Here is a 24,189-nt window from a genome sequence, read left to right on the forward strand (position 1 = left end):
AGACACAGAACCTAAATGATTTTCACCTTTATATCCACAGACAAAAAGATTAAATCCTCAATTTCTGCGTTTGGCTGAATAATTTTCCCTAGTGCGAACGCTACCCCACAGCGGCGCTCAGAGTTCACTAAGGAGACTAGCAGGGTGTGAACCACCGTGGGAGCAATGCAAAATTAACATGTACGAGTTAGGAGCATAAACACATCTGTGATGAAAAATAAACAACTACAAAAAAATAAATATAAAATAAAGTATAATAACGAACGTAAACACATACAAAAGGGTTTCACCAGTTTCTACGCTGAATCCACTCCACACTATTTTACGCTCCCATTCATGCCATTAACTGGAATTAGTATTGATAACAATTAATGATAATCCTTGTAGTATCAGTAGGCGTGTTGGTAGCAGAACCAGATCTAAGACAACGGAGGAAAACATCGGCGTCGGTACAGGAGTAAAGGCAACATTGTGTAACATTGAAACACTAGTGTTTCAGCACCATGGACTGATCAGGCTGACACCATTAACTTTTCTATAGACTTCCACACAAACCGACAGTGTTTTGTTTTAACAAATTATTACAATCTGGAGTTTAGTGAACAGAATCAATCACCTCTGCATCATTCACCAGGCACAGGGCTGGTCACCCCTCTAAGGCTGGGACCTCTCTAGGTTTCTTCCTAAAATTTGGCCTTCTTAGGGTGTTTTTCCCAGCCACTGAAATTCAACACTACTGTTGTTTGCTCCTTGGGGTTTAAGACCGGGTGTCTCTGTAAAAGCACTTTGTGACAACTGCTGTTGTAAAAAGGGCTTTATAAATACATTTGATTGATTGATTGATTCAAGATAACTGTGCTTTGTGAGAAGGTGTTCAAGTATATGGTCTTAGGTAAGAGTTGGTCTGTCGGAGCTATGGCCGAAGTAGAAAGAAACAGAAAAGTCTGAGCCTATGGGGTAAAACCCGGTAACGTCATTCGTGTATGGAAATGTGCTACAAGTGGCAGATTGGTAAAAAAAAAAAAAATCTCAAAACTGAATTTAACTCAACGTACCTCAAGAGGTGAGTCCTGTTCATCCAGGATGTTCTTTCCACTCTGCATCCGCTGCATCGTCCCTGTAGAACTGGGGTCCATTATCAGAACGTTTTGACTACCGGGTCTGGAGAACTTACAGTCACTCTTTCTGGAATCAGTCGTCCTGCACACCTCGTAATTGTACACGTGTTGTAGAGTTCCGGTTCCCAAAGTGTCTGCGTAACGGGGTGGATAATACGGAATAACCGGAAGATTGGAATGATAGAGAATTCGCGACTGTCTCCATCTGTATATTTTTACTGATATAATAACAACTAAACAAGTGATGAACAGAAACGAGACTACAGCCAAAGCCAAGACTAAGTAAAATGTCAGGTTGTCATTGTACTCCTTGTCGTGCGTAAAGTCAGTGAACTCCGAGAGAACTTCAGGGAAACTGTCCGCCACCGCCACGTTAACATTGACTGTAGCTGAACGAGAGGGGTTTCCGTTGTCCTCCACTACAATAGTGAGCCTTTGTTTCACAGCATCTTTATCAGTGACTTGACGTATAGTTCTTATTTCTCCATTCTGTAAGCCCACTTCAAAGAGCGCCCTCTCTGTCTGTTTCTGTAGTTTATAGGTGAGCCAAGCATTCTGCCCAGAGTCCACATCAACAGCAACCACTTTAGTGACAAGATAGCTCACGTCTGCTGAACGAGGCACAATTTCAGTCACCAGAGAGCTGCTAGTCTGGACTGGATACAAAATCTGAGGCGAGTTGTCGTTCTGATCTTGTACGTAAATTAAAACCGTTGCATTACTACTATGAGGCGGGGAGCCTCCGTCTAGCGCTTTGACGTGTATTTTGAATTCCTTAACTTGCTCATAGTCAAGCGAGCGCACTGAGTGAACGACACCGTTCTCAGAGTTAACAGAGAAATAAGTGGAGATATGATTTCCGTTTAACTCACCGTCAATTAAATAATACGCAATGCGTGCGTTTTGGCCCATATCTGGATCCGTCGCTTTGATTGCTAGCACAGAAACGCCGGGAGAATTGTTTTCCGTAACATGCGTGGTATAAAGGGTTTGACTGAAAGCTGGTGCATTATCATTAACATCAGTGATGTCTAAAACAACAGTTGTCATACTTGATAACGGGGGTACCCCTTCATCGGTTGCAGTAAGTGTAATATTGTAGCTATGAACCTTTTCCCTATCTAAGCTCTTCTCAGTTACTAACGTGTAGTAGTTCCTCAGTGATGTCTTTATTTTAAAAGGAAGATGTTCGTCGATCTTTAAACGCACCTGTCCGTTTTTACCCGAGTCTACATCCTGAACACTTATCAATGCTATAACTGTCCCAGGTAAACTATCTTCTTGGATTTTTGCGGAAAATGAAGGCATACTTATTGTTGGTCTGTTATCGTTAATGTCTAGGATCTCAACAATCAGTTTACTAGCACCAGACATACCGGCGGGGTCTTTGGCTTGAAGGTTTATTTCATAATTCTGAATGGTTTCGAAATCTATTGCACCAGTTAGCTTTATCTCACCAGAATGTGGATCAATCTGGAACGTGGGTAGGGTACCCTCCTCCAAGTGCGTAAATGAATACGTCACATTCCCATTAAGCCCCTGGTCTGCATCGATGGCGCTTACTTTGGCTATGACCGTGCCTTGCAACGCGTTTTCTAAAACAGTGGCTTTGTACAAAGATTCAGTGAATACAGGGGCGTTGTCGTTCGCATCCAGAACAGTGATGTGTATCTTAACGGTTCCAGATCTCTGCGGTTCTCCGCCATCAACAGCAGTTAATACCAGGTAGTGCTCGCTCTTTTTTTCTCGGTCCAATCCAGTTTGTAACACCATCTCTGCGTATTTACTTCCATCGGCTCGACTATACTGCTTAAGAATAAAATGATCGGCCGGTTTAAGAGTATAGCTCTGCAAGGCATTCTGACCTACGTCAGGGTCAGCTGCGCCATCTAAAAGGAAAACTGTTCCTATCAGAGAAGACTCGCTAATTTCGAGACTAATATCTTTTTTTGAAAACACTGGAGCGTTGTCATTAATATCTTCAATTTCGATGATAATCGAATACAATTCAAGTGGGTTTTCGAGAATCATCTCTAAACTGAAGCTACATGGAGATTTTTGACCGCATAATTTCTCCCTGTCAATCCTTTCATTGACAACCAAATGGCCTTTGTTCCGATTCAGTTCTACATACAGGTTATTGCCGTCTGTAACTAAGCGCCCCTTGCCTGAAATCAATCTTTTAACGTCCAAACCCAGGTCTTTTGCCACATCTCCGACAAACAATCCCTTTCTCATCTCCTCCGGTATAGAATATCTAATCTGTGCTTGCACTGCACTCAGTAAGCAGACAAGCAAAATGGAGAATTGTACTTGCCATCTAAAACCACAGCCTGCTTTTCTCATAGCCTCTCCGGCACCCATTCTCACAGAATTATCCATCCAATCCAGACGTCCAGTACAAAAGAAAGAAAATTCGTTATAAAATCCAATTTATTTTCCTCAAGATATTGTTGCCATTTCGTTAAAAGAGCTTAATTGGGTTATGTGCACTGCTCTATGTTTGGTCTCCTTACTGAGGTATGGAGGCTGGGTACAAGCTGTTATAAAGGGGCTTAGCTGAAAAGAGTCGCTTGGACAACAGCACCACTCAGAGTGAGTGTAGGAAACAACAGCATAGGCTCATATGTTCAGATCCAACACATACAGTGGCAAGATGATAAAAAGATAAAAACTGAGCCATGGTGTAACCATACGGTTAGTCATCCAGATATAGTCGTCCAGATATCCACTCAGTGTTGTTGCTAATAGCTGCCTTCCATGCCCTTCTGACAGCGTGGGAACTGGTTTGCAATTGGCTGACACTTCTAATTCGGCATGCAGGGTGAAAATATTTCTACCTATCGTATGACACTGCAAAAATGTAACATTTGTAAAGCATTGGTTAATATATTTGTCATGACACTATATCGTTTTTAAATGCTAGGTCAACAACCCCACATCATGAGCCCCCTCATACACCCTCAGTCAGAGAATACCTTTGCCTGACAGCCCCCACAAACATCCTGGTCCTGAAGGGTAGAGTGCATGTCAACACCTACACATATCATGGTATATGGCTCGACTACAGACTCTCATTAAACATTCATGTCACCCGAGTTATCTTTGTAAATATAACTTAGGTTATGTGACAAGGGTTACAAGCAACGTGTAATAAAGTGGATTTGCAAACACACAGCATCGGTACCTGTGGCGGAAGAGGTTCAGAGGGGAGGCACCACGGGCCTTTTAATTCACTGGGTTTTTTGGAGGGAGATGGGGATGTGGGACGCATGGAGAGAGATTCCAATTACCAATGACTTGGAACAGAGCATCCACTGTCTTAATGGATGTGTGCTAACGCGCTGTTACACAGGACTCAGAGACAAGTGGCGAGTAAACAGGACTCTCAACATAAATGCCAAATCCCCATTTCTATATTGAAAAAGGTACCTGTGAAACACACTAGACAGCACAAGACAAGTACCAGTAAAGTTATAAGGTATAGTTATAGGGTATAAGTGACAGCTCTCACTCAAGTCAAGCAAGTTATATTTCACACTATTTATTTGGTTCTGTGCTTTGTTTACCAAGTGAATGTCAATGTGAATGAAACTTAGGGTTGGTTGCCCATTGGCTGACCTGGCTAAATAATGGACAAATACAAATAAACCAAATAAACCAAATTGAATTGAGTGTTAACATGATTTGAAAACGTTATAGTAGTAACACTGATCAGACCATGAGCTAATGAGAATATAGCCTGAAGACATGAACACGATCAGCACTTTTCTGAATGACAATGGCCTGCGTCAAACTCCAGGAGGTGCTATGCTCATTTGAAAATAATACAGAGCTATTAAAATGTTATTAAACTTGCGGTCTAAAAACACATTTAAAAATGTGCAAAACATTCACATGTTAGTCAGATGAAAGCTTATGAGGTCTGTTATCCAATGGGTTACTTAATCCACCAGTGTGAAACTGTCATGCTGGTTTGTTATTTAATAACAGCCACCACTGGAGGGCAATGAAAAACCATAGTATAGTGTACTGATTCACATTACACTGACACTGTGTATGAGCAGAGCATAGTATAGTCTACTGATTCACATTACACTGACACTGTGTATGAGTCTACTGATTCACATTACACTGACACTGTGTATGAGCAGAGCATAGTATAGTCTACTGATTCACATTACACTGACACTGTGTATGAGTCTACTGATTCACATTACACTGACACTGTATGAGTCTACTGATTCACATTACACTGACACTGTGTATGAGTCTACTGATTCACATTACACTGACACTGTGTATGAGTCTACTGATTCACATTACACTGACACTGTGTATGAGTCTACTGATTCACATTACACTGACACTGTGTATGAGTCTACTGATTCACATTACACTGACACTGTGTATGAGTCTACTGATTCACATTACACTGACACTGTGTATGAGTCTACTGATTCACATTACACTGACACTGTGTATGAGTCTACTGATTCACATTACACTGACACTGTGTATGAGTCTACTGATTCACATTACACTGACACTGTGTATGAGCAGAGCAAAGGAACTCACTAAACAATCCCTGTTCACACCTGTTATCTTCCAAACCAGTTCCAACCCAACCACTGTGAGGACCGTTCCTGACTGTTCCCTATAGTGTAGATAATTCACTCCTAATTCACTTCACCAACTCAAATGACTTGTATGATCCACCTTGCACACACTTGTACATGCAACTATGATAAAAAAAAAAACAGGCATAGATCTAAACACAGCAAGTTGTCACAAACATGTGCACACACACTGTCACAGAGAAAAATGTGTGTCATTCCTGTATGAATCTGAAATCTGACCCGGGAACCAGTCTGACGAATCCAGTGGCCTACATCGGAAGTAGAAGATAAATCATTCAGCAGAGAGCCAAACACTCCAACATGGACATAAAACAAATTGCAACACTGCCCTCCGATCTCAAAGCCACCATGGAGATTCCTGTAGACCATAGAGGTGGAATGAGGTCTCATCTGTACCAGTAACCCTTCTATTTCGGCGTGGACGAGCGACTCAGGCCCAGCCTCAAGTTAACATTTCTCAGTATACTTAATTTACAGAGAACATCCTACTGGTGGACTCCAGGAGAAACCAGCCAATGACGATAGACGTCCCACCCATTTTATGATATCAAAACGTCAGTGCTGGAACACCGGCCCACGAGTCCTCTAACCATCTCTTTATTATATATCAACAGGATAAATCCTCTCATCAAGTTAGTGTGTGTGTTATCTACAGGTCACACAGGCGAGCTCCTTGGCTGCAGCTCTCCTGCACTGCTCTTCTATGCCACAGAGAGACGCATTAATGTGTTATGCAGCTACAAACCGCAGATCTCCCCACATTACGACTGTGCGTTATTCTGTTGGTGGCTCCACGTCAGGATGTGTGAGTGGTATTCCTCTTATTGCCAGATGAAGGCAGGTCCAGAAGCGCACTGCACACCCTGAACTAAGAACACTATTGTGAGGAAACAGGCTTGTTATTGAAACCTCCCTTGCTGGGTTTTGTATTTAGAAAATACACATAGAAATAATAGGGTTTGGATTCATACACACTTCTTTGTCGATTTACCAGGCAGTACATGAAACAGAAAGAGATAGAGGGAGTGAGAGAGGGAGAGAGACCACCATTTACTAAGTGAACACAAGATCCTGAGCCACTTTCAAATTGTCTTCTAACCAAATTACCACACAACAAACCATTAAAACAGCCAGCCTGCACACCCTAAATGCCTAACAAATCAAACAAAACATAAGCAAAGTCTTGTCATGCTTTGTTCATCCACTGTAAACAAATGTTTCCCACGCCATTAAAAACACTTGTCTCAATTGAACTAATAGCATTTTTTTAATCGAGAGGAGAGATCAGGAGATCGCAAGAGAGAAAGAGAGCGAGAGGGAAATAGAGAGGAGAAATAGAGAGGAGGAAGAGAGAGAGAGAACAGACCAGAGAGAGAGAACAATAGCTGTTACTCAATGTGGGTGAGCTTTGCAAGCACATATAGAAAGTGTCTTACCTGGCATTCATGTAGATGAGGTCCATTCAGAGGAAGAGGCAGAAACAATGTGGGGTGGGGGAGTGAGGCGGGGGAAGAGGGCGAAAAAAACACGAGTTAGCAAGGCAATGATGGAATGATACTGTCCAAAAATGTTGGACCAGGCATTTTAAACAGCAGTGTTCTGTGGACCAATTCTAACAGGCTGTGTAGCAGGACACCTACACACCTGTACAGTAATTGAGGCCTGTTGAAGAGACAGAACAACAGACTGCACTACTGTCCGTGCAGAGGGGGGGGCCTCATTCACACCTACAGGTTTGTTATCAAGACATACAGGACATTCATGGACACCGGTACACTGGGAACACAACAGCTGACTCCAGAACTAAAGTCGAACACAGTTGGTAAGACACTTAGTTTAGCTTTTGGACCATCTCTCTGAGAATAGACAGCATACTGGGACTGCATGAAAACGCTCATCCAATCTCTCTTGGCTAGCTACGGTCCAAACTCTACGGTCCAAATGTCTCGTACCCTGTTCAATCTGTTTTGGAGATGTTCATCAGATGTTGATCACATACTTACAGGCGCAACACGCACACAGTCTGATGTTTAATACATACCAGTTTAACCTCAGCGTGGCGTTTCCGCTAGATCACAACCCCTATACAAGCCATTTGTGTAATCACTCAGAACACCAGCACACAACAACCCTGGTGCTCTGTTAGGCCATGGAGGACGGCCTCTGCCACAATCACCTTTGGTAGTTAATGAGATGTTACATTATCACTGCAGCTGCATCATGATATCAACACTTATTGAGCAAAACGTGTCCATGCATGCAAACTGTTTGAATCCCTGAAAGAAACCAGTACAGACAAAAGGACGGACTGCGCCACAGACCATCAAACAGCAGAGTTGACGATGACCTTGCTGGTTGAGGCACAGAGCATAGATTCAGATAATCACACAATGGTTTTGTTTTTGAGTAAATCAACCATGATCAGGCACACATTATTTAACACTACACCGGCTGCAACCCTGTCTCCAAAAATAGATGTGGCTCTGTGTAAAATGTAAGAAAAAACTGAATGCAATGATGTGCAAATCATAACACCCTATTGAATAGAAAATAGTACAAAGACAATATCTCAAATGTTGAAACTGGGAAATGTTATTGTTTCTGGAAAAATACAGTAAAGCCCTAAAGTATTCATACCCATGCCCAATTCTGAGCCATAGTGAAGTTTTATTTGACCAATAGGTTTCTTCTGGCTGGAAATGACATAAACATGCAACAAAACACAGTAAGACATTGTGCTGGAGAAACAAATTAATAACGTAACTATTTCTGTTGTTTTCACATTTTTATAAAAAATGCCATGTCCAACATTAGTCATACCCCTTGAAATTGCTGCAAATCTTGGGTAAAATGCAACTTTCTATACCATTTAAAATGATCTTGTAATTCCAATAAAATCACCAATAAATTAAGAACAGCTGATCAGCTGTTAAAAACATACAAAAATAGAAATAGTTACATTATTCATTTGTCTCCGACACAATGTCTTACTGTGTTTTGTCACTTGTTCATGTCATTTACAGCCAGAAAAAACCTACATTACCATAATTTCAACACATTTCTTTGATGCGTGCACGAATACACACCCACCCACACACACATACACACCCACTCACACGCACACACAATAATAAATTGAACTACCTTGGACAGCGCCGACCACAGCACAAACACACGCACACACACACACACTCACAAACAAAACTACCAGGAACATAAATGAAGCCGGACCTTCACAGGCCTGCAGAGCAGTGTTCCTCCTCACTATATATATTTTAAATGAATTGTCTCTGTTCAGCACACTGTACTTGTGTGTGTGCATGCGTGTGTGTACATACCTATGACACATCACACAATTAGTCACGCGGTTTTTACCAGGAGCAACACCGTTTAAATATTTAAAATGTGGCCTGAGGGAAAGAGACAGAGAGAGAAATAACTGACACATTGAAAGAACTGTCATCATAAGGAATTCCTCTGTGCTCGGGCTTGAGACTAGCTGATACCATGTACAGTAGGTGTGTTTAAGTGTGCATCATCAGGTGTGCTGCTCGTCTTCGATGTTCACAGTAAAGAGGACCAGAAACGGAAGTCCCCTTTCGACGGGTTAGTGAACAGGAATGAGTCTTATCTTCCAGGAGTGTTTCACACCAGCTGATGTTAGCGTAGCTTGTAGGGGTACACGCCTCGGGGAAGACTGGAAGGCTTCTGTAAACTCTCCTGTACACATTGTAGAGCACATAACCCTGCTGGTTAATTACAGAGGTCATAGCTTGTCAAGGGTTTCGCGTAAAACAAGAACGCTGTTAAGCATTTTACCCAGCGTCCCAACTGTTTTGGAAACGGGGAACTACATTACCATCATTTCTTTGATGCGTGCACAAATACACACCCACCCACACACACATATACACCCACCCACACGCATACACAATAAAAAAAATGTACTACCATGGACAGCGCCGACCACAGCACAAACACATACACACACACACACACACTCACAAACAAACCTACCATGGACAGCTCCCACCACAGCACAAACACACACACACACAAAAACCAAACTACCATGGACAGCTCCAACCACAACACACACATTCAGACGCACATTCAAAAACAAAACTACCATGGACAGCTCCAACCACAACACACACACACATTCAGACGCACAATCAAAAAAAAAACTACCATGGACAGCTCCCACCACAGCACAAACACACACACACACACAAAAACCAAACTACCATGGACAGCTCCAACCACAACACACACACACACACATTCAGACACACAATCAAAAACAAAACTACCATGGACAGCTCCAACCACAACACACACACCATGGTGACCTTGTGTTAAAATGGTTGCCTTAGGAGATGTACTCTTTATCTCTATTCTATGTAATCAAGAATGTTATATGTTATGGGGACTATTTTCAGGGAATCTGTGGATTTCTGTATTTTTACGGTCGCTTTGTGTTTTTTCACTATGTACATACACACACACAGTCTTGTATTTTATTCTTGTGGGGATCTGAGACCTAACCTTGACGTAAATCTAACCTGAACCCTTAACCTCAACATTGTTATGCCAAAACTTAACCAAATCCTAATGCCTATAGACTACACTGCAACATTACCCCAATTCTAACACTACGCCTAAATTGTGCAATTTTATAGACCCATAATACAGAAATCCCACTGTCCCAGTGGGAACTGGGGTAGAAATGTACTGAACATTGTTAATTCTTATAATTACTCAGGTATTTTTCAATAGGAAGCTACAGATTGTGTTTATCAGGAACTTTTACATTTCAGAAGGCTAGTAGTCCGGTAAACTTTACCAAATAATAAACCCACATTTCTGCCTTTGATGACATTTCAGCTGATGCTGCAGGCATGCACTTCATCCTCATCACTATAAACAACAATTCAATGTCACACATAAATAATCTCACCTGGCAACTTTCAAACACAGCAACAGAAGCTGTCAAACAATGTCAAACACAGCAACAACTTAATTTGCAGCATGACACACAATATCGTTTGCATTGGGAGGAGAATTCAACCAGCAACATCTGGTCATGGTGAGCAACACAACTCTATGTATGCAGATAGAAGTTTTGATGACATGTAGGAAATTCACACAAACTGACTCTGTCGCTTAGAGCAGAACATTTACTAGGACTTTTAACTTTCATTTCAGGGGAGAAGTATAGAAGCTAGAAGTATTTTTCTTGTAATCAATTATCTTTATGGGGTCATTCTCTTGTGTCAAATTTCATTTGTTTAAGAGGACCCTTTTCTCTTCACTTAACCTTTATAATGGACAAAAGCTCCTGACCATGTAATAAAACACCTCTGGTTAATGGAATACATTTGTTTTTCCTAATTATTTTGAGTTTTTGAAAGCCATACTCCTCCCCCAAAACCTGTTACTGGACCCTTCATGTTGATTACTGCCCTCATACGGCACCACAATTCATAGAAACACCACTGAGTACAAACATATCAAACAGATTATTATGGAATACAGAGGCCTACCTCTGAGGAACCATGTGAATTCTGAAGGGCTTCGGCAAAGTCAGTTGGTGTTTTTCTCAGGGTCTGGTCAGCAGGAAGCGTGTTGTCATTGTAAGATCTGACAAACTTAAAGTCGCTGGTGCGAGAACCGGTTGTCAGGTAAGCGTCATAATTGTAAGTGCTGCGGAGAGTTCCTGTCGCATCCACTTCTGCGTAGTTGGGAGGGAGATATGCGCTTGGGATGGTGACTGGACCGTCAAACAATAGTCTGGGTTTCCTCCTGCCACAAAACTTCACCGCCAGGATGACAATGATGAATGTGAAGAACAAAGAAGTGACAGACACCAGCGCAATGATGAGATAAGAGGTGAGTTTTGAGTCAACTTCATTAGAAGATAGATCTTTCAGTTCTGGAACTTCAGCCAAGTTATCAGAAATCAGTAAATACATGGCACATGTTGCAGAAAGAGAGGGCTGTCCGTTATCTTTCACTGCTACAATAAGGTTCTGTTTCATGCTGTCAGATTCAGAAATGTCCCGCCGGGTCCTGATCTCTCCGCTGTGTAGACCAATAGTGAAAAGTCCTGGATCAGTGGATTTAACAATATGATAGGACAGCCAGGCGTTCTGACCGGAGTCCGCGTCCACCGCTATCACCTTGGAAACAAGAGATCCCCCAAGAGCAGCTTTGGGGACAAGCTCAGTCAAGAATGAGTTCACCTCCGGGGCGGGGTATAGTATCTGAGGAGAGTTGTCATTTACATCAGTTATGAACACGCTGACCGTGACGTTGCTGCTGAGAGGAGGAGAACCATTGTCTCTGGCCATCACATGGACTTTAAAGCTCCTAAACTGTTCATAATCAAACGACCGTATGGAGTGGATCACTCCTGTGTCTCCATTAATGGATAACAAAGAGGAAACCGAGACACCTTCTACCTCACCTGGTAAAAGCGAATAAATCACTGTGCCGTTCTGTCTCCAGTCTGGGTCTCGAGCAGCAACTGAACACACAGAGGAACCGGGTTTGTTATTTTCAGTAACGTGAGCGCTGTAAGATCCTTCCACAAATGCAGGCGGGTTGTCGTTGACGTCAGACACGGATAACTGAACAGTTTTAGAGGAGGACAGAGGAGGAGAGCCCTCGTCGGTGGCAGTGATTGTAATGTTGTAATCAGACACAAGTTCACGGTCCAGTTCGCCCGTGGTCACCAGAGAATAGTAGTTTTTGATAGATGGCACCAGCTTAAAAGGAACGTTTTGCTGAATGGCGCAGCGGACCTGTCGGTTATTCTCAGAGTCTTTATCTTGCACGTTCATGATGCCCACTTCTGTACCAGGTGATGCGTTCTCAGGTATGGAGTTAGTCAGAGACTTCAGATTTATCACTGGGGCGTTGTCATTTGCGTCAATTATGTCTATGATCACAGTGGCATATGAGGCCAATCCTAACCATCCTTTGCTTTGATACGCAACTCGAATGAAGAAATCACTTCAAAATCAATGTTGCCTATAACTTTAATTTCTCCTGTCTTTCGGTCTATAGAAAATGTGTTCTTAACATCTTCCGAAACATGGCCGAAGTCATACGTCACCACCCCATTTAATCCGTCATCTGCATCCGTAGCACTCACTGTAACCACTGCAGTATCTGAAGGAGAGTTTTCGGGCAGACTGGCTTTATAGACCGCCTGGCTAAACACTGGGGCATTATCGTTAGCATCCAGGACAGTGACGTGTATGACTACAGTACCTGATCTCTGTGGTGTGCCTCCATCTATGGCTGCAAGCAATAACTTCAAGTCCTGCTGTTGTTCGCGATCAAGCTCTTTCTCTAGAACAAGCTCGATAGTATTACTATTTACTGTCACCACGAAATTGTCATTCCTTTCTAGGGTGTATCTTTGGACTGAATTCTGTCCTATGTCCGCGTCATGAGCCTCCTCCAATAGGAAACGCGCACCTTTATCTGCCGATTCTTGTATTTCTATATCTATCATATCTTCTTTAAACCGTGGAGAATTGTCATTAATATCTTGGATGTGAAGGGTGATATGATGCAACTCCAACGGATTCTCTAAAACAAGTTCTTGTTTTAAAACGCACGAAGCCTTCTTGCCACAAAGCCCCTCTCTGTCAATCCTTTCAGCAACAATCACATCTCCAGTACTCAGATTAATGTCACAATACCGTTTATTATATCCATCCGTATCAATACGAGCGTTACGACGGGACAGTCTCTTCGTCTCCAAACCGAGATCGTTGGCTATATTTCCAATAACAGATCCGCTCTTCATCTCCTCGGGAATAGAGTAGCTTACGTCTCCGTAGGCACCGTGCAGTCTAACAAGAAAGACAGCTACGCCGCAGATCAGGCCTGTCACCAATAATCCTTTGTGTCCCATCCCAGCTATAACGTTAGATTGCAAAATTAAACATGCAGTGTTCCACAAAAAGTTGAATATAAATAATAACAACAAATGTGTAAGCTATCTGAATCTTTTCTGTAGCTAAATGGCACGAAGCACCAGGGCCTTACGGCAAAACCAGTGGGTGGAGGAATTTATCCAAAAACCTACGGTATACAGCGACACACTGAGCATACCATCAGAAAGTACACATTAATAGCAAAGCTAGTTATCGAAACATTTCCTAAAATTTGAAGGTGTACCTACTTGGTGATTTTGATAATTATGCATTTTGCATACTTTTTCAGAGTCATGTTAAACTGGTGGATACTTTTTTAATGTCTCTGGGTCTAATATGAAGGAATTTAGAGGTCATTCTGGAGCCAGTCCTACATTGTAAGCACAGTGACTATTAGCAAATTATTTCAGCCGCCAGTAAATATCCTGGCGCTATAGTTAGTCAATTGCGCTAGGGCTAGTTAAAAACCTAAATTAAATCTACGTCTAGATAAGTAGATAAACCCTCATTGCAAAAATGCTAAATATTTTTTATGAATGGAGCTATCCACTGGGCTTCTTTATTGGTCATTACCAATAATAATCAAAACACATCATGGTTCTTCAAAATAGGAAAGGACATTTCAAAAACCACAACATTTCAAAAAGTTGTATTATTAACAGTTTTACATCGCCTACTCAAATGAAAACCACAATGAAAGAGACAACATTGTTTAAGCCCACATACCAGAAAGACAGAGGGATAAACGAATAAGAGAATGCTAACAGCTATCAAACCCTGTTAATTCAACTTAAAATAAAGATAGTATGACATGGCAAGAATGTCGATGTTAAATTATTATGGGAATGTGCTTAAACATACTTTTCTCTGTCTCTGTAAAGCACTTTGTGACAACTGCTGTTGTAAAAAGGGCTTTATAAATACATTTGATTGATTGACTTTTCAATACCTCATAATCGTAAGTAAGAGGTTGGTAACCCGTGTGGTGAGAACATACAACCATTATTTATTTGTCGACCAAAACAAATCAAAAGACATCCTGTAACCGATAAAAACGATGCATGAGTAAATACCGAGGGGATATGGTTTTTAAGTTAATTATCAAGGAAGAGATGGGACGACAATATTAACAAAAATACTGCATGAATTCATTAAAAACAACCATTAAAACAGCTTTCTATGTCGTTTGTATTTACATTGTAACCAGTGTAAACTTTGTGCCCTGTCTCCCCGATTCAATACCAAAGCAATATCATCGAAAAATACTGCGGATTTTGTAATGGACATGTACAAGCAGGATAACTAAAAACTGTGAGATATATGCACAATACGATTAAAACAGTGGAAGTTATTCAGCCCTTTAAATACTATTTTGGGGGAATTACCAAGCAGGACAATGAAAGCCGGGATGTAGAATTAGGGGGACGGAGTCGGGGGGTCATGACAGGCAGGTCAATGTTACAGTCAATGTGTCACCCCTGGAAAATAATGAATTGATCCATGTACAAACTACTTGTCAGTCAATTACACAAAGCCACTGAATACTAGGCCTACTGTCGATTACAAAAAAAAGACTGTTTCACCAACTCGACCAGTGAAAGTCCGCCATCATTCAGTAAAAGCATTGAATACGTTACTCATTATTGTCTAAATATATTTCTACATAGTTATTATTCAATATTTTTTTTAATATCACCAAGCTATTTTAAAAACAGGCAATGAAACATTTACTTTCCATATTAATATATACTTTCCACAGTATATATAGTATATTAGAAATCATCCCGTTTATGTCCCCATCTCAAAACATGATAACCAAGTCATATATTTTACAATCATACATGACTGCCTTTAAAAGTAATATGCAGTGTTGATTCAAAAGCATAAAAGACGTGTATCAGAATTAAAACGCCTCTGAAATTAAATTAGTAGGCCTAGTTAAAAATATATTGACATTCTAAAAAACATTGACCCTGTGTGAATATTTAAGTGCTTTCAAAGGTGAATCACATGATTTAATGAAGTCTAAAATAAATGAACTGCAATTAAATAACCTGATGAGTTTAATCTATTATAATTTTATACAAGCCTACCTCTGAGAAGACATCGGAATGGTGAAGTTCTTCAGCTAAGTCCGTTGGATATTTTGTTAATGTTTGGTCTGCAGGAAACGTGTTGTCGTTGTAAGATCTGACAAACTTAAAGTCGCTAGTTCGCGAACCCGTCGTCAGGTAAGCGTCATAGTTGTAACCGCTACGGAGAGTTCCCGCGCCATCCACGTCAGCGTAATTAGGAGGGAGATATGCGCTGGGGATGGCGACCGCTCCATCAAACAACAGTCTGGGCTTCCGCCTGCGGCAGAACCTCAACGCCAGGATGACAATAATGAAGGTGAGGAAAAAGGTAGAGACCGACACCAGGGCGATGATCAGATAAGAGGTGAGTCTGGAATTATTCTCACCAGAAGATATATCTTTTAGTTCTGGAACTTCAGCTAAGTTATCGGAAATTAGTAAATAAATGGAACAGGTGGCAGAGAGAGACGGTCGTCCGTTATCTTTCACTGCCACAATAAGGTTCTGTTTCATGCTATCAGATTCAGAAATGTCCCGCTGTGTCCTGATCTCTCCGCTGTGAAGACCAATAGTGAAAAGTCCCGGATCAATGGATTTAACTATATGATAGGACAGCCAAGCATTCTGGCCAGAGTCCGCATCCACTGCAACTACCTTGGAAATCAGAGAGCCTCCGTAAGCTGCTTTGGGGACAAGCTCCGTCATGAAGGAGTTCAGCTCCGGAGCGGGGTACAGTATCTGAGGGGAGTTGTCATTCACATCCGCTATGAAGACATTGATTGTGACGTTGCTGCTGAGTGGAGGAGAACCATTGTCTCTGGCCTGCACGTGGACTTTAAAGCTTCTGAACTGTTCGTAATCAAACGACCTGACAGCGTGGATCACCCCTGTGTCTCCGTTAACAGATAGCAAAGAAGACACAGAGACACCGTTCACGTCACCTGGTAAAAGCGAATAAATCACTGTGCCGTTTTGTCTCCAGTCTGGGTCTTGAGCAGTAACTGAACACATGGAGGAACCAGGTTTGTTATTTTCAGTCATGTGGGCACTATAAGATTGTTCCTCAAACACAGGTGGGTTGTCGTTGACATCAGATACAGACAACTGAACAAGTTTAGAGGAAGACAGAGGCGGAGAGCCCTCGTCGGTGGCAGTGATTGTAATGTTGTAGTCAGACACAAGCTCACGGTCCAGTTCGCCCGTGGTCACCAAAGAATAGTAGTTTTTGATAGATGGCACCAGCTTAAAAGGAACGTTTTGCGGAATGGAGCAGCGGACCTGTTGATTATTCTCAGAGTCCATATCCTGCACGTTAACGATGCCCACTTCTGTACCAGGGGACGCATTCTCAGGTATTGGGTTAGTCAGAGACTTTAGATATATCTCAGGGGCGTTGTCATTTATATCTGTGATGCCAATTACGACGTCTGCGTATGAGGCTAAACCTAAACCATCCTTTGCTTTGATGCGCATTTCAAATATGGACACTTCTTCATAATCTATATTCCCAATTACTCTTATATCTCCAGATTTACGGTCGATAGAAAATATTTTCTTCACCTCCTCTGAAACATGGCCGAAGTCAAATGTTACTTCTCCATTCACTCCTTCGTCTGCATCTGTAGCACTCGCTGTCACAACTTTAGTATTAAAAGGAGAGTTTTCAGGCAGACTGGCTTTATAGGTCGCCTGGCTAAACACTGGGGCATTATCATTAGCATCCAGGACAGTGACATGTATGACTACTGTACCTGATCTCTGTGGAGTGCCTCCGTCTAAAGCTGTCAGTAATAATTTAAGATCATGCCTTTGTTCTCGATCAAGCTCTTTATCTAGAACTAGCTCTACATTATCATTGTCAACAATCAAAACAAAATGATCATTCCTTTCTAATGTGTATCTTTGGACTGAGTGCTGTCCGATGTCCGCATCATGAGCCTCCCCTAATCGGAAACGAGCACCTTTAACTGCCGATTCTTGAATTTCTATATCTATCATATCCTCATTAAATTGCGGCGAATTGTCATTAATATCTTGAACATGAAGACTGATAAGATGCAGCTCCAAAGGATTCTCCAATACAAGTTCTTGTTTTAAAACGCACGAAGCCTTCTTCCCACAGAGCCCCTCTCTGTCAATCCTTTCAGCTGCAATTAATTCTCCCGTACTCAGTTTTACGTCACAATAACGTTTACGGTTCCTTGTGGTATCAATACGGGCATTACGAGCGGACAATCTGCTCGCCTCCATTCCTAGATCTTTGGCTATATTTCCAATCACAATTCCGGGTTTCATCTCCTCCGGAATAGAATAGCTCACGTCTCCAAAGGCGGAGTGCAACAGAAGAAAGAAAGCAAAGCCGCAGACCAGGCCTTTCGAAGAAAATCCTTTGTATGCCATGATAAGAACTCTGTATAAATCAGACTGCAGCGATGTAAATCACTAGGTTATAAGCATTTAGAATCAAACGTATGGTTTTCAATGAAACATAATTCTAACCCGGGATACGAATGGTCTCCATCGGTTTCTGCAGCCCAGGGAGGGATTTAGAGATTTTAGTTCGTCAACATAAAGTGGGTGGAGAGGAATGTATCCTAGTTCAGCCGGTGAACAGCGTCACTATGAGTACGCTTAAGAAATTGCATGTTTCAAATGGTATCACAATAAATACTGACCCATTTAGCATTTGATAAGATGCAAAGCAGACTTTCAAGCTAAGCTCATTGATTAAATGAAAAAAAAAAACATCGAAAACCATCAAGTCATAGTTAGAATCTAATATCAAAAGGGAATGATCACGTCAAGATCCTCCTTAGTAAGAAAGGGAATAGGGGAAGGGTATATATTGCCTGATTGTACAGAGACAATCCCCAGGTAGTAATTCTTATTAAGCATGCAGTCACTTTTCCCTTCCCATTGTTTCTCCAAATTCCTTTGAGTCTGTGTACTGTCACTGGATGAAGCCTTGTGTTAAGATGGTTGCTTTAGAGAACATGAAAAATCATACATGGATAGAGCACAGAATTTGTGAGTAAACCTTTAATATGTGCTCAATTCCATCAACACCGTCATTATGGAGTAACTGGGAGATGTACTCTTTATCCCTATTCTATGTAATCAAGAATGTTACTTTTTATGGAGACTCTATTTTCAGGTTATCTGTGGGTTTCTGTATTTTTACGCTCGCTTTGTGTTTACTCAGTACGTACATACACTTGTACTTTATTCTTGTGGGGACCTGAGACCTAACCTTGACCTAAACCTAACCTCACCCTTAACCTCAACACCGTCATGCCTAAACTTAACCAAACCCTAATACCTAACTTGTAGTGCCTTGACTACACCACAAAATGACCCCAATTTTAACCATATGCCTAAACTGTGCACATTTCCTAGACCCATAATCCAGAAATAATACTGTCTCACTGGAAACTGTGGTAGAAATGTACTGAACAGGGACGTCACTAAAGAATCATGGATGGGGGAGCTAAGGCTCGTTTTGGGAGGTCTGGGCATACTCCCCAAAACATCTTTTCATCATGTATTTTTAGAGTAACAGTGAGTGTAAAATCTATAAAAATAATATTTTACGTCAAGGTTGGCTAAAGGTCTACCTCATAGACTCATGCCTCAGTTTGTGTTAGACACTGATCTAATATGACTTAAATTCAATCTAAATAAAGAAATTTAAGTCCACTCTGTTTTCATCCACCCAACACCAACAAAAGTCAGAAAAACGGCTATAATGTGTAGCCAAAATACTTTTGTCAACTATGGTTATTAGTAAATGAGCATCTGCATACAGTATATTCTGTTTCTAAACGAGATTTCTCTGAATCATTTCAAAAACAGATTTAGTCATTAGCCCAATCATCTCGGAATAACTCATCTCATAAATAAATTCATCATAATTAAAAGAAACATCTAACAACTGGATCACCATTCCTCTGAACAGAATACGTTGCAATACCTTAACTTCAAACCGAAACCAACACGAATGAGGCTAAATCCCCTCTAAAATAGAACTAGCGACGTCCCTTGCATTGAACATTGTTAATTCTTATAATTACTCAGGTGATTTTCAAGCGGAAGCTACAGATAGTGTTTATCAGGAACTTTTACATTTCAGAAGGCTAGTAGTCCGGTAAACTTTACCAAATAATAAACCCACATTTCTGCCTTTGATGACATTTCAGCTGATGCTGCAGGCATGCACTTCATCCTCATCACTATAAACAACAATTCAGTGTCACACATAAACAATCTCACCTGGCAACTTTCAAACACAGCAACAGAAGCTGTCAAACAATGTCAAACACAGCAACGACTTCATTTGCAGCATGACACACAATATCGTTTGCATTGGGAGGAGAATTCAACCAGCAAAATGTTTTCATGGTGAGCAACACAACTCTATGTATGCAGATAGATAAGATGACACTTTTTCTCTTCACTTAACCTTTATAGTGGACAAAAAAAAAGAAAGCCATACCCCTCCCCCAAGACCTGTTACTGGACCCTTCATGCAGATGTTGATTACTGCCCTCATACGGCACCACCATTTTGAAATTCATAGAAACACCACTGAGTACAAACATATCAACGAGATTATTATGGAATACAGAGGCCTACCTCTGAGGAAGCATGCGAATTCTGAAGGGCTTCGGCAAAGTCAGTTGGTGTTTTTCTCAGGGTCTGGTCAGCAGGAAGCGTGTTGTCATTGTAAGATCTGACAAACTTAAAGTCGCTGGTGCGAGAACCGGTTGTCAGGTAAGCGTCATAATTGTAAGTGCTGCGGAGAGTTCCTGTCGCATCCACTTCTGCGTAGTTGGGGGGGAGATAAGCGCTTGGGATAGTGACTGGACCGTCAAACAATAGTCTGGGATTCCTCCTGCCACAAAACTTCACGGCCAGGATGACAATGATGAATATTAAGAAAAAAGAAGTGACGGACACCAGCGCAATGATCAAATAAGAGGTTAGTTTTGAGTCGACTTCATTAGAAGATAGATCTTTCAGTTCTGGAACTTCAGCCAAGTTATCAGAAATCAGTAAATACATGGCACATGTTGCAGAGAGAGAGGGCTGTCCGTTATCTTTCACTGCTACAATAAGGTTCTGTTTCATGCTGTCAGATTCAGAAATGTCCCGCCGGGTCCTGATCTCTCCGCTGTGTAGACCAATAGTGAAAAGTCCAGGGTCAGTGGATTTAACTATATGATAGGACAGCCAGGCGTTCTGACCGGAGTCCGCATCCACCGCTATCACCTTGGAAACAAGAGATCCCCCAAGAGCAGCTTTGGGGACAAGCTCAGTCAAGAATGAGTTCACCTCCGGGGCGGGGTATAGTATCTGAGGAGAGTTGTCATTTACATCAGTTATGAACACGCTGACCGTGACGTTGCTGCTGAGTGGAGGAGAACCATTGTCTCTGGCCATCACATGGACTTTAAAGCTCCTAAACTGTTCATAATCAAACGACCGTACGGAGTGGATCACTCCCGTGTCTCCATTAATGGATAACAATGAGGAAACCGAGACACCTTCTACCTCACCTGGTAAAAGCGAATAAATCACTGTGCCGTTCTGTCTCCAGTCTGGGTCTCGAGCAGCAACTGAACACACAGAGGAACCGGGTTTGTTATTTTCAGTAACGTGAGCGCTGTAAGATCCTTCCACAAATGCAGGCGGGTTGTCGTTGACGTCAGACACGGATAACTGAACAGTTTTAGAGGAGGACAGAGGAGGAGAGCCCTCGTCGGTGGCAGTGATTGTAATGTTGTAATCAGACACAAGTTCACGGTCCAGTTCGCCCGTGGTCACCAGAGAATAGTAGTTTTTGATAGATGGCACCAGCTTAAAAGGAACGTTTTGCTGAATTGAGCAGCGGGCCTGTCGGTTATTCTCAGAGTCTTTATCTTGCACGTTCATGATACCCACTTCTGTACCAGGTGATGCGTTCTCAGGTATGGAGTTAGTCAGAGATTTCAGATTTATCACTGGGGCGTTGTCATTTACGTCAATTATGTCTATGATCACAGTGGCATATGAGGCCAATCCTAAACCATCCTTTGCTTTGATACGCAACTCGAATGAAGAAATCACTTCAAAATCAATGTTGCCTATAACTTTAATTTCTCCTGTCTTTCGGTCTATAGAAAATGTGTTCTTAACATCTTCCGAAACATGGCCGAAGTCATACGTCACCACCCCATTTAATCCGTCATCTGCGTCCGTAGCACTCACTGTAACCACTGCAGTATCTGAAGGAGAGTTTTCGGGCAGACTGGCTTTATAGATCGCCTGGCTAAACACTGGGGCATTATCGTTAGCATCCAGGACAGTGACGTGTATGACTACAGTACCTGATCTCTGTGGTGTGCCTCCATCTATGGCTGCAAGCAATAACTTCAAGTCCTGCTGTTGTTCGCGATCAAGCTCTTTCTCTAGAACAAGCTCGATGGTATTACTATTTACTGTCACCACGAAATTGTCATTCCTTTCTAGGGTGTATCTTTGGACTGAATTCTGTCCTATGTCCGCGTCATGAGCCTCCTCTAATAGGAAACGCGCACCTTTAACTGCCGATTCTCGTATTTCTATATCTATCATATCTTCGTTAAACTGTGGAGAATTGTCATTAATATCTTGGATGTGAAGGGTGATATGATGCAGCTCCAACGGATTCTCCATTACAAGTTCTTGTTTTAAAACGCACGAAGCCTTCTTGCCACAAAGCCCCTCTCTGTCAATCCTTTCAGCAACAATCACATCTCCAGTACTCAGATTAATGTCACAATACCGTTTATCATATCCATCAGTATCAATACGCGCGTTACGACGGGACAGTCTCTTCGTCTCCAAACCGAGATCTTTGGCTATATTTCCAATAACAGATCCGCTCTTCATCTCTTCGGGAATAGAGTAGCTCACGTCTCCGTAGGCACCGTGCAGTCTAACAAGAAAGACAGCTACGCCGCAGATCAGGCCGGTCACCAATAATCCTTTGTTTCCCATCCCAGCTATAACGTTAGATTGCAAAATTAAACATGCAGTGTTCCATAAATGATTAAGTTGAATATAAATAATAACAACAAATGTGTAAGCTATCTGAATCTTTTCTGTAGTTAAATGGCACGGAGCACCAGGGCCTTACGGCAAAACCAGTGGGTGGAGGAATATATCCAAAAACGTCTGGTATACAGCGACACACTGAGCATAGAATCAGAAACTACACATTAAAAGCAAAGCTACTTATCGAACAATGTCCTAAAATGTCACGGTGTACTTCGTCATTTTGATAATTATGGGTTGTATATACTTCCTGTGAGTCATGTAAAACTGGTGGATACATTTTTTAGAGGTCATTCTGGAGCCAGTACTACATAGTAAGCACAGTGACTAGTAGCAAATATTTTCTGCCACCAGTACAAATCCTGACGCTATAGTTAGTCAATGGTCCTAGGGCTAAAAACCTCGTTTTAATCTACCTCTAGATATGTAGATAAAACCTAATTTTAAAATTGCTTATTTTATATCTTATTCTTAGAGCTTTCACTAGGGCTCCTTTATTGGTTATTATTACTAAAAATAATCTAAACAGATCAGTTTATTAATATAGGCCAAATAAAATAGGAAAGGAGATTTCAAAAACACAACATTTCAATATCTCTCATCTCATCTTCATCCGCATATCCGGTATCGGGTCGCGGGGACAGCAGCTCCAGCAGGGGACCCAAAACTTCCCTCCCAAACAACATTTCAATAGTTCTATGAAAACAGTTTGCACAGCCTACTCCAATGAAAACCACAAATGAAAGACACAACATTGTTTAAGCCAGCGTACCTGAAAGCGTGATAAACAAGATAATGCTAGTCTAAAAACTATTAAACCCAATGTATTCTATTTAAAGTAAAGATAGTATGACATGGCAAGAAAATAAATGTTACATAGTTATGGGAATGTGTTTAAACATAATTCTCAATACTATAGAAACGTAAGTAAGAGGTTGGTAACACGTGTGGTGAGAACATACAGCCATTATTTATGTTGTCGACCAAACAAGTCAAAAGACAGTCTAACTGATAAAAATACCGAGGGGATATGGTTCTCAAGTTATTTATCAAGGAATAGGTAGGACAACAACAATAACAAAAATACTGCATGGACTCATTCAAAGGAAACATTAAAACGTTGAATAACAGTTTTCTATGTAGTTTGTCATTACATTGTAACCAGTGTAGCTTTGTGTCCTGGTCTCCCCGATTCAACCAAAGAAATATAATCAAAAAATACTGCGGTTTTTGTAATGGACATGTAAAAGCAGGATAACTAAAAACCGTGAAATATATGCAGAATATGATAAAACAGTGGAAGTTATTCCGCCTAAAATACTATTATTGG

The 24,189-nt window shown here is 41.4% G+C and overlaps 1 protein-coding gene across 12 annotated transcripts in view; it reads right to left on the bottom strand.

Annotated features, from left to right (window-relative positions):
• The window catches only part of LOC106024272 (protocadherin gamma-A3), a 214,024-nt gene that overhangs the window by 145,936 nt on the left and 43,899 nt on the right, over positions 1-24,189 (bottom strand). For 2 of the 12 annotated variants that reach the window (XM_034291844.1, XM_034291825.1), the window contains exon 1: positions 1,056-3,624. The exons of 7 other annotated variants lie outside the window; for them this stretch is intronic. In XM_034291844.1, coding sequence (XP_034147735.1) covers positions 1,056-3,500 — 2,445 coding nt within the window. In that variant the 5' untranslated portion in view covers positions 3,501-3,624. Of the gene's footprint in view, positions 1-1,055; positions 3,625-15,803; positions 18,311-20,417; positions 22,948-24,189 lie in introns of those variants that run through there. 3 more of the 12 variants (XM_034291849.1, XM_013133564.4, XM_034291850.1) reach the window with 3 other exon arrangements.

The sequence above is a fragment of the Esox lucius genome, chromosome 4 (assembly GCF_011004845.1).
Source record: "Esox lucius isolate fEsoLuc1 chromosome 4, fEsoLuc1.pri, whole genome shotgun sequence".
NCBI lineage: Eukaryota > Metazoa > Chordata > Actinopteri > Esociformes > Esocidae > Esox > Esox lucius.